Source organism: Colletotrichum gloeosporioides, assembly GCF_011800055.1.
Source record: "Colletotrichum gloeosporioides strain Lc1 chromosome Unknown consensus_66, whole genome shotgun sequence".
Taxonomy (NCBI): domain Eukaryota; kingdom Fungi; phylum Ascomycota; class Sordariomycetes; order Glomerellales; family Glomerellaceae; genus Colletotrichum; species Colletotrichum gloeosporioides.
In genome coordinates this window covers 372057-389360 of record NW_025544711.1, presented here as the reverse complement: position 1 = coordinate 389360, position 17304 = coordinate 372057, and the positions used below count along the sequence as shown (strand labels likewise).

The following is a 17304-nucleotide window of genomic DNA, read 5'->3' as shown; positions in this document are numbered from 1 at the left end:
GTGATCTTGAATTGAACGCCGGAGGTCAAAGCAACGACTGCTACCACGGCGATTTCTTGCAACTTGCGATATCGCAGAGGTCTCTGCAAGGAAGTCTGAAGTGGTCTCTTTTGGAGTGCCCACCATTAACGAAAGGTGGAGAGAGCGCCACCCCGCAGCAATTGTCACCGTCTAGGAATAGGTCAGTGCATCACAACAAACACCGTCACTGTCTGATCACTGTTTGTTTGGCAGTGGTTGTCATAACAGAGTTGCATAAGCAGTCTAGGAGCATCCCAGCGCGCACTCTCGAACGCACTGTGAGGAGAACTTGGCCGTTGATCGCAAGTGGGTTTTCTTCACAGCCTTCCCCGTATCACTCCACGATGTCGATGCTTGGGTCTTCAAAGTCTTCCAGCTGGAACCACTGGGCCTTGCTTGCAACTTTCATCCGAATGACTAAGAGCCTCGGTTGCGTCATCTGAACCCACACTCTCCCACAGCCCAACCCAGAAAATGCCTTGTTCAGGCTCTGACGCTCAGGACCTATCCGTACAGCGGACACGAAATTTTCCTTTGCTCGGTCGCCGTGTCCACACATCCCCTACCAGTTCGTCGCGGCTCCATTGTGTGCCGTCCCGAGTCAATTGAAAGGACTGAGTGGAAGGGCTTGTCACGATTCTTTGCGGAAAAGAAAGAATATTGGAGAGTGGACTGATTTCGCCCCCTCCAATGGAACCGGCGAGTTACTCGATGCGGGCGATGCGCCGACAGAGTACCCATGCCCTGCAAAGTCAGAGCTTCGGGATGCTAGACAGCCGACATCGAAATGCTGTGGCTTCACTGTTGCCAGCGGGCCAGACACAAACTCCCCGGAAGCTTCTACTGAGCCGCCGCTGCGGTTCGCTGTTGGTACCGCTTCTAGGAGCCTCCAAGAGATGCAATGGCGCCAGATCCTTTGTGCGACCATCAGCGAAACGCCGGCACCACTTGCCCTTATTACTATGCGCCGCTTCTGCTGGAGCAGCTGACCGGTTGGACTGATGATTAGTTAGATTCCGACTGCCTCTATTCTGGGCTGAGTCGCAACTTTGCTCAGCCTCGGCGGTTCGTACTGGGATACGAATGACACAAGTCAAGCAAAGGCTCGTTCATGCCCTGGGACTGTCGTCTACAACGAACGCATCGCCACAACCCAGTCTGCGCATGCAACGGGTGCATGGACAGGTCATCCTGAGCATCTCCATTTTTTAACAGTTCTCTTTCTTTTCCCTGCGCCCAATTGGATGACTGGCAGACAAACCTAAAGACGACTTTGACTCTGCCGATCATTTCCTGTTCCTGAATCAATGTCACTGCTTGAGTCTCGCAAACTCTGCAGACTCTTCGACGCCTGGGAACTTGCGACGTGAAGACTTGACTCGAAAGACCGGCTCACCACCATGACGGCATCAAGGTCACATCGTCTATCTAGACCTGCTCTGTCCCACGGCCAGGGTAAGACAACATCGAGAGTTGAGCTGGCAATTTCACCATTCCCCATCTGATCGATGGACATCGTCAAAGAGCAATTCGAAACACATACTTTTCCCGGACCGGCAACCTGCCGCGTGGATGTATTCCGAATCGTTCGGCACGCCCTTAGTGACCTCGTGGAATCGCGGAGGCCAGCGCCCACACTTCCCAGCACTTACAGACGCTTGAAAGTAATACAAAGCAAGGTTTTAATTGTGAAGCTGACTACTTCAACCTCGAAATCGAAAGGCGGCTCTCTCGCACGTGGAGCGGGGATCACCTACCTCAATGTGAACGGTTCTCTACGCTTTGAACAACTCAGCCTCCCCGCATCCATCTCCCAAAGATCACAATCGCATCACATTCGCGCCATCCAAGTGGTCGCACAATATGTGACAAAGTCGTCTTACAAATTGGGTTTGCACTTCTAACATCTCGCGACGGAGCACGAAGTGCGGGGAGTTGCTCAAACTTCACCGGTGCGGGGAGCTCGCCTTTGTCAACTTCGCTTCGGACCACGTCCGGCGGCGGTGCGGTTACGCCCCCGGGATGTTGATTCGCCTTTCATTCCTGTATCCGTCTGGTTCTCGAGGCTGACAGGAGGCCCTGTCACACCGCGCGTGTGTAACCTCCAGAGGCAGGCCAGCGATGTAAACTGGTCAACTTTAACCGTCTCGGCGTCCCCCAAACCTGCCACTTACACAAGCATAGAGGTCGAGTCACCTGGTCTTTCTTGATCACCCGTTGTATATTGATGGATCAGCTTTGCGCCAGCAATCGCACAAGAGTCGGCTGAAGGCACGTCCTCGATCCAGCACTTGCTACCTTAGTAAATATCAGGGCATGGGTGTCTTCTTCGGAGCGCGTTCTATTACCGCAGGTGTTCCAGACACTGCTTTGCACACGCAGGCCATTCGCTAGCCAGCTAATCATCAGTTGGCAACTCGCCAGTTATCCGTCGGCCACTTCACTTAACGGCCTCTTGGTACGTGGTTACTTGGTTAGGGTCTTGGGCCACATGTCTCAACATCATTGCATGCCGGACATTTGTCTCGCTGACAAGATGCCTGGAGCTGCACGGCTTGCTTACCTATGCAGGCCTGCCACTGAAAACCTGATTCTGCATCTGCAGCCGTTCATGAAATCCCCATCTGGCACTTTTTGCGACCAAACCCTTGAATCGATGGAAAATCTTGTTGCTGCGCCGTAGCACATCGAATGCTTTCCTACCCCGGATCACTTCATCTGGGCCGGGCGGTGGATTTCGGTGTGGGGACGAATCCTTCTTCCCTGTTGTAGCGGGACAGGCATCTTGACATGCCGAGATTGTGTTCTCAGGCCCCTTCTCCCGTCAGCCGCCGGTCTTGGGTAAAGCACGCCGATGAAGGGCAGGAGGGGTCAGCGAGATCGGGGGCGCTCCTCATGACCCAGCCGGATCTGACGACATCCAGTGCCGACACGATCTGTTGAGATGTGATCACATAATGATCATAACGAAGCTCACTTTTGCGGGTCAAATCCTCGCTCCACTGTTCGGTGCCTGTTGGCTTGTGCCTAGGTTTGAGAAATACGAGAACAAATCATCTCGACGGAGTTGTCCAACACGGGTCATCATGGACTGGAGCGAATGTTTTCGTCACGGGATGCAATAGTCTGCCGGGCTATGCTGAGCTTTCCTTGACTGGCACTTTTGTTCAGAGGAGCAGAAATTGCATTTGGGTGCCCTGGAATCCGACCGAGTTTGCAAGGGTCGGTACATCCACTTTGGCTTCACGCGAACGATTGCGGTTCCAACTTGCATCTGACTGGCGCAGGATCGCGCCTGGAAGATGGTGTGCAGCGTCAGAGGCGACTCACTTGTTGAGTCGATGTGTCCAGCCCGACGAATGACCGGGAGTGAGGTTTTTTTTTCGGTCTTGTGTCCCTTGCATTAGCCCTACCCTGATGGAGGGTTACCATGGCAGGCCATTCGTCAGTCCTGCAAAATACCTGCAAAGAAGACGGAAGCGAAAGGGAAGAGACGGGTGACGGGGACTATCCGCAGTCTGGCCGCGCGTTAGAGCTTCAGCGGAAGGCCGGCGAAGTTATCCTGTGCAGGGCATACTTCCTGTTACGGCGATTCCGTCGCATTGCGGCCCATCGTTGAGTGCCAGGACTGCTTACTCGCATGTGAAGTTGCAAGCGCCTACTCTCTTGGTCTCCAAGGCTGCATCGGTCGAACGCAAAGTTGCAGAGCCTCCGAGAGACGCTGATCGGGTTTTGCCCCGGGATGATGTAGCCCTGCGGTACATCGCCTTCAGACCGGTCTCGACTCGGGCAGAAACCCATTGGCTTGCTACCTTTGACAGTTGATCGTCGCCGGTGGAAAAGTCTGAGGCGGCAGCGTTCTTTCTCTAACTTATCGGTGGATGCAGCCACATAGCGATCAGTCCGTCGAGCGGCAAGCGGCAAGCCACGTCGGTGTTCCATTCTCAACAGAACATGTCAGAATTTTCTCCGGTGCCGATGGTGCCCGAAGTTAATGACCCTGTGGCGGCGGACTGATGCTATCTTTGGGCCAGGGGAATGGCCACCACGAGGGCAAAGACGACGGTCGCAAGCCTCCCGTTGAGGCGGCACCGAGCAGTTTGAGATCTTGTTCTTTATTCGATGCCCGGATGAAGGAAGACTGCCCGTGTGTCCACGTACTCCATTACGATCTGTTACAGATGGCGGATACTGTGCTTCGAAGATGAGGCACTTAACCTTTGTACTGGCTTGAATCTTTTGAGGTAACCTGAAGCTATTCATTATATGACCACAGAAGACAATGGCAGCTATTCTGCAGTCATTCGAAGTCTCTTGGCAAAGAAACGGTGGTTTCGGCCAGGTCAGACCGCACCAAGTCCGGGACGGCGGGCTTCATCCTGCCGTCGATTCGGTCGTGCGCTTGTTGATATGGCCCGTTGCCATGGTCTGCCAGCCATCCGCGATGGTGCGGCATGGCCATCTGGGGAGAACTATTCTTCGCACGCCGCACGATACCCCTGGGGGCTCGAGGCACCAGCGCCCATCTTCCGTCACCATCTCGAGTGCACGGCGGTTCCAAATGCGGAAACAGGCTACCAGATAACCGCAAATAGATCGCGGCTTTCTCAGAGAATATTCCTGCGATGCCGAAACAGATTTGAACGCCCTGCATCAGGTTTCTCATTTTCAAGGTTGCCTAAACCTTTCTGGAGTCTGAATTCCCTCCCTTCAAAGTCATTCAAACTTGGTATTGCCGGCTTGCAGCCCCAGATCTTCGATTAAAACCAGTGGAGACTGACTATTGCGCTGCAAAGACAAAGTCAATGCGGAACACGAAGAGCAGTCAACTTACGTTTCTTTCTGCCCACTATCATGAGAGCAGACCTCTTGTACTCGCGAAGTCGCGAAGAGGCGAAGATGCACACGTACTCGCAAGGCCCTTCTTACCTTACACCCCGCGAACCTCGTGGCAGCATGGACTGGCGCCAGGACCATTCGGTCCCGAGAACGATGGTTGTGATGCAAAGGCTCGGCGCCACAAAGGTCTTAGACCATGATCGCCCGTCAACCCGCGATAAGGACCTTATCCAGTGTAGTAGTCTGGCGATGATGTGCTGGCTGCGACATACCAGACCCCGGATCGATCTGCCCAATCTACCGCCATCTCGGGGTACGACGCACTGATGGGAAACAGGGCTCACTTGATGACCTGGGACCATGGGAGAACCATCGACTGGCGATGTTACTCCAGGTTGCGCCATATCAATTTTGCAGTCAGGCTTCAATACCATACGGGGCTGGCCTCCCACTTATCGGCTGCTGGTCGCATTCGCGATACATGGACATGCGCCGGTCTCGCATTCCGCGGACGGCACAGGATGCCCAACGTCATGTCAGGCGCGCAGCCTGCCGAGGTGACGAGGTCCTCCCGACGTCTTTCACGCGCTGCCTTGCCGCCCATCACACCTGTCCATTGGACCACGTGTGCGGCCAGCGGTAAACCATGTCCCATCGTCACGGATGCAGCAGTGGCCTTTGGACGAAAAGGCAGAGCACGAGCAGACCCTGCGAAGTTGAGCCTTGACAGTTGCGCCCGCTTCACGGCGATAGGATGCGAAGGTTTGATGTGTTCTCGCTGTTCGTTCTTTTCGGGGAGTTCATCTGGAGTATATTCCCCGTGGGGGCGTGCGGAAGGGTGGGAGGTTAGGCGCTTTGGTACGTCGCGGTTCGCGGAGGTGGGATTCCGGGGAAGACGGGCTGGTTTCACTTGTGAACCTTGCCTGACGCGGGGGAGGAATGTTGGCTTTTTCTTTGTTTACGAAGTTTTGTGACAGTGATGGTTTTCGCGGCGCGACGAGAGAGATTTGAAGCTGACGACTGTACAGGCTCAATTTGGCAGATGAAGCAAGATTTCTCTTTTGGGGGGGGGGGGTTTCGCCTTTGCTTGTTAGCTTCGGCGTCGACAACGTCCTTATGTGTGGCATCATCTTATTCGTCGACCATCGCGAAGCGGTCGCGGGAAGGCCGGGCGCGTCAGAGATCGCGGGCGGGAGAGCGATGGCGTCGCGCAAGACTTTTGACGATGTTCTTGACGCTGGCCGTTGGGGGGAATGGGCGGGCGGGCGCGGTGATATTGGTTTGTGGGATAATTATCCCACGATGCACGGCGGTGATGAGGTGTGTGATATTGGGGGATATCCGGTCGGCCGTCACCTTCGCGGATGCGGGATGCAGGTACCGCGGCGGTGGTAGCGGGATCAGCGCGCGTAGGGTGATGTGCTGCGTGTTGCGGGCGGATCGTCTGGAGGGGCCATGCCGGCTTGTTATGCGCAAGCGCGACGGCATGATTAAGGCGGTGGCGAGGTGCAGTACAGTGCAGGGCTGCAAGAAGGCCAGACCCGGCCGAGCGTGAAGAGGGCAGACGGACTGACGGCGTCATTTTCGTGTTAGTAGGGCTGCAGGAAGGAAAGGCTGATAAGGGACGTTTCTTCTGTGCTTCTGGACTGGGTTGGAGGAACACATGCTCCGTCCCCCGCGGATGGCCGAGGCAGAGGCATCGAAGTCAAGGCTGGAGGCCTGCTCGGGGCACGTCTGCTTGGATCGAGTGATGCAAGAGGCTTTCTGGGTGTTTGCCTCTGCTCCTTTGGGCTCGTTGTTGATTTTGGATGTGAGAGCGGACGACTCACTCGGGCGAGTGGCAAGTTGGGTGCGCACGAAGAATATCGAGGGTCCGGACGAGTGATTACTCCCAGGCGAGCCGCACGTCTTTCGAGTCAGCCTAGTGGCAAGGCAGTGTCAACACGACCCGGCCTGGAATTACACGAGTCGCAAGAAGGGATGCTCGTGCTGACAGGAATAGTGCTATAGGATGCGAGGCTGAAGAAATCGTCCGCAAGTGGCTTGAGTTAGGCATCGTAGGCAGCAGCGCGGAAAGCGGGGTTTCGCTGGCTTCTAGCTGCAAACTAGCCCCTTCATCAAACCGTTCACTCCTCTTCTGTCTCGGAATTCACGGCGGGGTGGTTATGCGTGTATGTGACTCATTTCGCGGCACAGAATTTGGAGCATCTCGGTGGACATGGGATGCGAAGGAATCGTATAAGTCTGTCCCTCATTTTTGACCAGCGGCCGACGGACGTTTGACATACACCGTCGACTCCCACCATGGCGCCCGCGAAGGAGAAAGCATGCACCCACCAGACCGTCCTCCTCGACGCGTCAACCTACGGCCGCAAAACCGCCGGCTTCGAGCGCGTGCCCGTTGACAAACGCATCGCCGCAACGACGCGCTCCGGGAGGGTCCCCGATGGCGGTGCATCGTCGCCCGGCCCCGTCGCCCCGGACGCCTCCACTTTTCCCGGCCCGCTCGTCCTCCCCGACGACGAGCTCGCGCTGCACCCGCGGTACCCCCCGCAGAGCCTGCGGTCGTGGATCAACGGCGGGTACCGCAACCCGATCACGCACGACCGCAAGACGCTGTATGTTGCGGACGTCCCGCGGATCGATGACAGCGCGGCGTTTATGCGGGAGTGGGCTGAGCCTGACGTTGAGGACCTGGTTGACCCGGCGGAGTTCCCGCGGCTGGAGCATCCTGACACGGGGGACTTGGTGGGGTACTTGGCGGCGTTTTATCATCCACTCGAGGTGAAGCTGCTGCCCACGCCGATGAGGTTCGTTCGCTGGGAGGCCGGGGGAAAGGCGGACATGGTCGGGCTGGCGACGGGCGACAAGACGGTGGTGGGCGTGCGGGCGCGGCCGAGCAAAGATGAGATTGCAAGGATGCAGCTGAACCTGAGCGATTTGCTGGATGCGCTGATGGGGGTGCTGCCGGAAAACGCGTATGCGTGCGTGCTGGTGGCGGCGCAGGATCTGTATGAAGACGAGGAGGACGACTTTTGTTGCGGGCGGGCGTTTGGCGGCAGTCGGATCTCGGTGGTGAGTAGTTTTCGGTACAGGCCGGTGCTGGATCTGGCGTTTGGGGTGGAGGTTGGGCATATGTGGCCGCTGGCGCATTGTGCGAGATTCGTGGAGGGGTTTTGTGAGGAGTTTGAGAGGGAGAATGGGGGTGGAGGCGAGGTGGGTGGGAACAAGAAGAGGAAGCGCGGGGGGAGGAAGGCAACGGCGGGTGTTACTGGCGGTGAAGTGGTGCTTGATCTGAAGAAGAGGACAGGCACGGCGCTGGGTGCTGCGATTAATGCTGCGAAGAAGGCTGTTGTGCCCAAGACGAAGGAGGAACAGAGGGGGTTGTGGTTCTCGCGGGTCGCGAGGACGGCGGCGCATGAGTTGGGGCACTGTTTTGGGATGGATCACTGTGTGTACTATGCCTGTGTCATGCAGGGCACGGCGGGGTTGGGGGAGGACGCGAGGCAGCCGCCTTATTTGTGTCCTGTCTGCGAGGCGAGGGTTGTGTATGGGCTTGGGGAGATGGGGGTTGTGGAGGGGGGAAAGGCGGGCAGGTGGGTTGAGGGGAGGCAGAGGGAGGTTGAGAGGGAGAGGATGGAGGCTACGAGGGCGTTTTGTGAAGGGTGGAAGGGGGTTGGGATGTTTGCTGGGTATTGGGGATGGCTTGGGAAGAGGATGAAGCAGTTTGATGCCGATGACAGGAAAGTTTGAACACAGAACTAATGCGTGAAATGGCACATCTCCAAGCTCGTAATACCAAGTGAGCGATGTAAGAAAGCATATGAGTTCTACTATCCGGGGAGTGTCCACTACACGCGCGTTATCTGTATACCCTACTGAGGACCCCTTCATTTTGCTATACCAAAGCGACCATATTTCTGTGTACTCACTTCCGTTGTCGTTGTTATTGTCGTCGTCTATCACAATCACCAATTCTCGTATTGAAGTATTAAGTGCGCGACGATTAAAGTCACAAGAGATACTGCCTGGGTAACTAATTGAAACTGCCCGGCTAGCAAAACTCGAAGATCTTGCCATCTACAAACTATTGTGAGAGTTGTCTTCGAAGTAAACAAAGTACCCGCAGGAAAGGGCGCGCGTATGCACATACACACTCATGGGCAAAGGGTTTGCAAGACTGCCCTATTCGCGAGTGAAATATTCAGCTCATCACAAGGCTCTCATCGGCTAGAAGACACCGCCAGGCTATCAAACCTTTGGGCAGATGGTCCTTTAGTAAGATAAAACAATTGAGGGGGAGACTGATAGTGGAGCAAAGAGGGACAACTCGCCAGCATTTGATGGGTCAATTTTGTTATTGTGTTTGGGGTGAGCGTTGCGAAGACCGCCTGCGTGGAAAGAAAAGAGGAAAACAAAGTTAAAACGGTGACAAGATGCCAAGCGAACTGATCTTCTCTTGTTGCAAAGCGATGACCATTGTCCTGATACTTAATGGGCACGCTCAGTATCAGCATTCGATCGAAGCCAATAGTCCTCTCACCCAAACTGAACCCAGTCCAATTCGTAAAGCCCAAAGACTTTGAGCCATCTTACATTCTGTCGAATGATGACTGCCCGATATTGCTTTTGGTCCTGCTCGCCTGGAGGATTCAGAGAGACATCGGCGTCAGCTGCGCTTCCGACGATCTCCAAGGTTTTGACTCCGCGAGAGCCAGGGATCAGTCGAAGCCAGACGAGGGCAGCGCCTGCAATGGTCATAATCTTGACTGGATCACGTCAATGGCGAAGCCACCGCGGACGTGTTCCTTTGAGAAGCAGTTATGGTAGGGTCTGCCTGTTTTCAAAATCTTGTCGGCCTCTATCGCAAGAAGATGAAAAAGGATGGTTTGTGGATCAAAGCCGGTTAGGCTTGAGACTTCCGTGACGCTTCGTCATGCTGCCTCCCCCAAGAAAAACCCCCTCCATTTCCAGTCCGAGACGTGAATAATCTTAGATATGAGTAGAGGGAGACCCCTGATGATCTATGAGTATGGGCCAAGTTGAAGGGATGAACGCCTGGTATGCTTTCGCCCACAAGAAAGCTCCACACAAGGCCACCCGAGACCAACGCAACCGGAAACATAAGACAGTATAGGCATAAGTCCAACATTTGACTTTGATAAATGTCTCCTGAAACGTCAAATTGTCGAGCGTTTTTTTCCTTCGGCAAGATACCAACGGCATTCTGCATTAGGTGATCCAGCTTTTGCAGATAATGAGTCTCAGTCGCATGGTTTTCAGGATCGTTGGTTTTGGCTTCATTACAGAAGCCTTGGACTAGTCGTGAATTTGATAAAAATGCGGCGTCCCGCCTGAACGGAACATTTGACAATGGTTGGGCTCTCGGAAGTCTTTGAATAGTGTTAAGATCCGATGATCTCAGGCCGATGAAGACTCCGAAAGAAGTGTCGATTGGGGCAACAGCCTGTTCTTCATGTACTGACAAAGCGCTGACCGTTTTAATGCTTCTTGTGAAATTCCAAGGTAGTGATGGAGCGGCAAGCGAAAGTGGTGCTATGATAAAAACGAGTTTAATGAGCTCTCCTACGTCCAATCGCCATTCTTCTCCATTGAATGCGGCCGTGAAGGTAATGGGTGCTGTGCTGGCTGCATGTGGGGTTGTCCTACCATCAGCAGGGCGGAGGAATTCCAAACCAGAATCTAGAGCCAGATTGAGGGACATGATGGCCCAAGATAGCTCAAGCGTATCGGCTGAGCCACTAACGCCATCCAATCGATCCTGGTTAACAACTATTTGGGTTTTGTTTGTAGTAGTACCCGCTTTATGAAACAGAGTGCACATGTCGTTGTAATCGTAGTCTCTGTTCAGTGTTGCAATGGCACCAAGATTCCCTAACATGTGCTTAATACAGTCGCTAAGCCAATTCGAAAGTTTCTCATGTCGTTTTGAATATAGGTTCGTGGACGAAGCTCTGAATGTTCTGTCCTCTGATAGTTTACTCCGGCCCCAGTATTCGCTTGCGTATCCCCTGCTGCCCGGTAACATACAGTCATTGATCCCGCTAGGGAGTTCTATCGTCCGAGTCTTCATCTCTCCGGATATCTTGGCTAAACATGCCGTTACAACGAGCCTCCGGTAGTGACTTCGGCTAATATTAATCGTCATGACTGCCAAGGTTGACGTGATTTGGTCGACAAGGTAGCAGTCATGACCTGGTGTAGCTGATGCGGAATCGGAGCTGCCATGTAGTTTGACCTGGGTGGATCGCGTATAGGTGGAGAGGGTGGTCTCCTGGAGGACTGCCCAGGTACATTTGGTGTTTGACCCGCTAGGCTGGAAAGAGCGATTTGACACGCTCTTTGCCCTCTTTGCTTTTACCGTCATCATCAATTGCGGCCTCAAGCAGCCTTCTGATCTCAAACTTCCAGACTTTTCTTTCTATAATCCGAAAGACTGCCAAACTTTGGCACCTCGACCGGTTCTTGTGACGCATTTCGATTTGGTGAATCAATTCACACAGTATCTGGGCAGCAAAATTGCAGACTTCGATCCACCAATTGATAGATAGTTGTAACTACCGTCGAAGAGGTAGTGAAGCCCAGCAAGCTTGGAGTAGTTGAAGCAATTGACCCTGGGTTCGGTAATCTCCTGGTCGAGGGCATTACACATCTAGCATTAGCAATGGCCATGCGAAAACATTGCCATTTGTAATGATAGACTGATTGCCCACCTTCTCACACAGCCAACGTAATACTTACTTACCTTTACGGCGATATGTTCTGATTCGCAAGACACATCTTAACTCTCATGAACAGCAAGAATGTCTGCTAAGTAGATTTCAATTTGAAGGCTGCTGGGGTGATTTACTCTTCCTGAAATCAATATGATATCTTAATTCACGTGCGGGGGTGAGAATCAATGTTGCAAAAACTCATTTGGTACGCGAAGGCTTGATCCAGATCATCTATTTTCCGTCTAATACAGGAAAGAGATTGAAATTGCATTGAAGTAAAGCTGCACTGCAACTGAATCTTGTCTTCAAGTGGAAGTCATTATCACCGCTTGAAGTGACTATTAAGCAATAGAATCTAATAATAGGACCGATGAAGCCAGCACATTGAATATCTCTCTTGGAAAGGTAAGTGTAATTCAATATTTGGTTGCGGCACAATCATGGAATAGACCCTTGGAAAGCCCGATGTGGAATATCGTATACAGAAGCCCCGCCCCTCGCGTAAGTGCACCCTGCCGTAGTCCTGACGTCTTCCAGCTTCAGCAACAAGGCATCCATCAAGCTATGCTAATTTGAAAGTCTTCGAAAGAACGCAGCGCATCCTCAAAAGCGGAAAGTTTCTCTCCAAATTCCGCACGTCTTTTGGCGTCATCTTCCTTTTCTCCAGCAATCTTCGATACAATCTCCGACGTTTGTGAAGAGACAATATCGGGCGTGAAAATCTCATATGGAAGCCTCTCGAGAAGACCATTGTGAACCACCATGGCGTTAACATGTGATACGAAGGAAACCAGTGACGCCTGATCGAATGTTAGCATTGAATGTTTCACTGCACATGTAAAATCCGAGTACCTTGTAATACTTCTCCATGGTGAATATAGCACGGCGTACTGCAGCTTGCTCAGATGTGTGATGGTTTCCAGCCTCCGCATCGCCTGCACCATGCGAAGCATCTTCCAAAGCAACTTTTTCGAGAGTTGCCCTCATCTTCTCAAACAACCTGTCGGTAAGTGAACTGTCATCATTCGTGAAAATTTGCAAGTGATAATATGCTTCTGCCACGATCTTTCTCCATTCCTTTGCTGAAAGAGCAGATTTAAGCTGCTGAAGCATCTCTTTTCTAATATCTTCTCTTGTCGTCTTAGTCCGAACTCCGAAGGTAAGAGCATCTTCATCCAACTCACTGATGAAGTCGTGTATCGCCGGGTTCATACCATCATGACATCGAAGTAACTCTTCGAGCTTTTCTTCGGCATAACGGTGAAGTTGTTCGAGACGTTTGTAGATGAGGAGATTTTTGAGGTCAGGGAGAAACCCGCGGTCGACGCAGTGCTCCAACGCCAAATGAACAAAGCGGCAGACCACTTCCCATACAAGATTCAGATGGGTATTTGCAATGGGATTCCAGCGTTTGCTTTCCTCTCGAAAGAGCTTAGACACCATCGCCGCGTTGACTTCGTCCAGACTTTCTATTCCTCTCCATTGTGCAGCCATGAAGAGAACTTTGCGTTCAAAATCCGCAAAGCTCTGTTGAAGCGGGGTAGCAAATGGTTCATATATCTCATGAACGTGTGCACGCAAAATCCTGTCTGTTTCTCGTTGCGAACGATGACCAAAGGACGCAGTGGGCGTTCCCTCCACTTTTGCCGAATGTTTACCATTGCTGGTGCTGTCAGCTACATTGGAGGCCGACATCCTGTTTACGTCACGAGAACTCATCCCATCACCGTCTTCACCCGAGGCGCGCTCTCTTTTTTTTCCCCTTGCAATACGCCGCTTGATGCTTTCGGTGTCTGAAGACATGTCCTCCGAGGTTGACGTGGATGGAGCTTCCTCGTTGATCTTTCGCCGAACCGAGCCGCCTTTTTTCTTGCTGGCATCCGAATCTACATGGTTCATGGGTTCTTCTTGACTTGACCCTGCGATCGCATTATCGGAGTCGTAATGTTCCTCGTCGTCACTGACCTCTCGCTCAACTTGATCCCTTTCGTTCGAGTTTGTTCCATCCTCGGGTGCGTCCGAACTACTCCTTGTAACATTGCTGCCAGAGATATTGCCGGCAAGAGTCTCTGTGGTAGCCAAGTTCGTCGAAAAGGAAGCCTTGAAAGGTCCAAGTGGGATTTCGTCAAGCCCTACGATCAGCGTCGACTTCCCATTCTTTATCATGACTCTATTGAAAAGCTGTCCCAGAGCTCGCACGACTGCCTGGAGACGCTTGTCTTGGCAACGCTGCTGCGCGTCGGTTGAGTCGTTGAAAAAGGCCTGAAGCCCAGGTGGCACTATGCCCTCACCGTACTGGCCATTGACAGCGTTGCAGCATAGTTGCTGGAAGTGCCCAGCCATCCGTGAAAGTAGGTTTCTCTGTGTGTGTTCAGATGCCCGTCGCTTTTCTAACGTCTCGATTTGACCTTTGGCAATCTTGATTTGACCTCTGACCTCTCCGATCAGACTGTGAAGGTGTCTCCGGACCTGGCCCGTCAAAAGGCTGGTCAGCTTAGGTCGTAGAGCTGCAATGCCCTTTTGGGATTCGTCGATCTGATCCCAATGCTCGCCGAAAAACTTTCTCTCGATTTCGTCGCGATCTTTTCCATCATTCCTCTCCTTTTTGGATCTGTTTCGGAGACCATGCCAACCACAGCCAGGGTTCCATCTCTCCTTAGCATGGAATAAGGAGATGATTTGGTCCCTGTCTTCATGCGCAGCGTCAAGTTCAGTAATGACCCCAAGAGTTCTTAGCCCTGATGCATCTCCTTTGTCTTCAACCTCTTGAGGTGCTCGTAGATTATTCCAATGACTACGAGCTGAGATAACCAACAAAAACACGTTTCTTGGCTCTTCTAGGTACGCTCTAACCATATCATCTACCACCCCTCTATCCTTCGTGTCCTGAGCGTTCGAAGATGTAGACCATAGACCAGGCAAATCAACAAGAGTGAGGGGGGATCTATTCGGTCCCATGACGGTGATTCTCAAGACGTCGTGACTGAAACGCTTCTGAAATGTCGAATCGCTCGAGCCTCCAAGAATCAAGTTCGTGGCAGCCATTATCGCAGATTCGAGCCACTCTGAGGCAGATCTCGATTCTGTAGAGTCGACTAGCTCATGCCTTCGTTCAAACTCTGTGATGGAGGCATCATTCGCATTATTGGTAGCCGGGCTAATGGTGACGACGATCAGGTCCTTGTCAGCTTTCCGCTGAACCACTTCAGTCGGAAATCTGGTACACAGGCGTGTGTTGACGGGAAACGGAATCTGACAGATGGCTTCGAGCACAGAGCTCTTACCACTGTTTTGATCACCGATAACAACAAGCTTGGGCACCAGCTTTCTTTCGAATCCCACGTCTTTGAGGCTGTCTAAAGCATCAAGAACACCTGCGTAGGGTTCTGATAGCTTGCGTAGGCAGGAAAGCTGAGGTGACGGTTTGTCTGCCATTGCCGTCATGAACAACTCGTCTTTAGTGATGTTCAATGTCGACTCAATAGTTAAGCAGTGGTTGAGGAAAATTTAGTGGTTGGTAGAATTCAAAATCAAAGCTTTGCATCAAGTGGGAGGAGCAACAGAATTTCAATAGTCGGCTAGCCACAGATTGCTACGTAGTAGGTTTGGAAAATCTGGTCCTATTGAGCAAAGTTCAGGACTTTCTGGACATCGTCTGACTGCATAACCTACGCCCGTACGTCGTCGTGAGGGTGGGTGTGGAGAGAGGGGTTGGATACCTTAGGAACGCTGGTTGGCTGTCAAGATATACTGCTGTTCGCCTCATATGCACCATGCAGGAGGTGCGATATGCAGCTGTCCATGTGATTTGGCAAGTTCGCCTTGGGCCTTCCAACATTCAATGCCCAAGCTCCAACCAACGAAGTAGAACGAAATATGGTGGGTGGTCTTGCATATTCCTGTTTTACGAATGAAACCGAGCCAAGAACCGAAGTGGTACTTTAGGGATGCCCTGCCATGCTGTCTATATCGAAGATTTGTTCACCGAGATTGTCTTTCCAGATGGACGTCATTCCATTTGGCCACAGTTTGGTGATACCAGACAATCTGTCTGCGTCTGACATGATCAGCTCCAGGGGAATCCGCCACGCTGTGGTTCTCGCGTATAGGCATGAATGGAGAAGGTTTCGTCTCTTCTGCCAATCAGATTGAGCAGATGCTAATACAGTGTTGCGAAAGCCCCTTGGAAACAGCTGGGCAGGCGTTGGGCATGGACGTCCAGTGTCTGCTGCCAACATATGAATTGGAATCCCATATCTTAGCCCCACACCCCTGGCAGATTCCCGTTGGAAAACTTGGCTGCGTTTCATTTTGGCTGTGACTAGTAGCATCTATCGTATTCTTTGCTTACTTGCATCTCCTACAATGGCTCACCTTGCTTATCATTGGACCAACCCCACTACAGATAATGCAGGTATGATCACACCGTCCACGTCAGGCTCCCAAATTGATTCAGCTTCGCGGTTCCGGGCAGCTGCTCATCGACAAGCACATTCATTATGCCGTTCCATATGGACGCGAATGACTCATTGCTTGCCCATGAAATAAGAATCAAGGTGCGAACGGGAAGTCGTTCTGAGTAGACTCTTCCACCAGAAAGTTGGCTGATATTTGCGCAGGTGGATAAACATTACAGCTAGAACAGCGAAGTTCTGCTTCACTGACTTGGGATCAGCCAGGCCGTTCAACGTCATCCAGCAGAACCTATCGGCCGGAGGTGCGAACGCCCACCTTGACACAATGACCCCCGTGGAAATTATCGGCCTAGTCAGTGCTGCCATTACATTCATCGGCTTTGCAGCCGAGCATGTCGCCGCTGTGGGACAAGTTTCGCGATCGGGCGTTGCAGCCACGAGGGATAACGCTGCCTTGGAGCGTCGGGTCAGGCTGCTCGATCAGAATCTTAGCAATGTTCATCAGTGGCCTTCTGTATCATCCGAAGATGGAACTCGAGGCGAATTGCAGAAGGTTGTTGACGAGTACCGAGATGTCACAGTCAAACTGCTTCAGCTACTTGGAGGATTGACGTCGACCAAGAAACTGGAGGTTAGGGTAGTCGTAGAAGATACTCTGCTTCTGACACGATTGGGCCTCAGAGGCGGACCTCGTCTTGCAGCTGAAGAAGATCTCGCCAAAACATTTGCTAGTAAACGTGGGCAAATGTATTATAGAAATTTTGTGCTCGACATTCACTTAGACTCGATTTCGGACTTCTTCAATTTGAGAGCCTAAGTACGATGACGCAAGGAAACATTTCGTAGACCGGACCTACGAAAGTCTCCTCAGGCTGTTCAAATATGGCATATCGCCTAACACTAGGGCTGCGCACGACCTCAACAGCACCATCCAAACGGCCTGGCACGCTTAGCTTATATTCCTTTTGAAGTGTCGGGACCAAAGTCAGATCACCAAACAACTCTTGTAATTGTTTCTCGAACATAGGACTGGCTGCAATATCCGGCTGGGTTAAATACAATGTAGACAGCTTTTTGGTTTGGTGGACCGGAGCGACGAAGTCCTTCCACAATTTTTCTCCAAAGATAGTTTCGAAATAGGGTAATATTTGGTTGAACTTTTCAAATAGAGTAATAAATCTTCCAACGCGAAGCCGGGCTTTTATCTCTAAAAGACCTACTTCCAATCATGTATCCATCAGATGGTGCTGACTCCTGAGTTACAAAAGCTTATGGGCCGAAACCAAAGCTGG

General features: G+C 52.2%; 2 protein-coding genes across 2 annotated transcripts; one reads left to right on the top strand and one right to left on the bottom strand.

Annotated features, from left to right (window-relative positions):
* Nucleotides 1–7164: 7164 nt before the first annotated feature.
* Nucleotides 7165–8613, top strand: GCG54_00014769 (Archaemetzincin-2; the record flags this gene model as incomplete). Its single annotated transcript, XM_045414590.1, has 1 exon — nt 7165–8613. One exon carries the CDS (start codon nt 7165–7167, stop codon nt 8611–8613), a length of 1449 nt encoding a protein of 482 aa, XP_045260712.1.
* Nucleotides 8614–12154: 3541 nt separating this feature from the next.
* On the bottom strand, nt 12155–15032 carry GCG54_00014768 (Interferon-induced GTP-binding protein Mx; the record flags this gene model as incomplete). Its single annotated transcript, XM_045414589.1, has 2 exons — nt 12155–12397; nt 12450–15032. The coding sequence occupies 2 exons, from the start codon at nt 15030–15032 to the stop codon at nt 12155–12157; spliced, it is 2826 nt and encodes a 941-aa protein (XP_045260711.1).
* Between the last annotated feature and the right edge of the window lie 2272 nt (nt 15033–17304).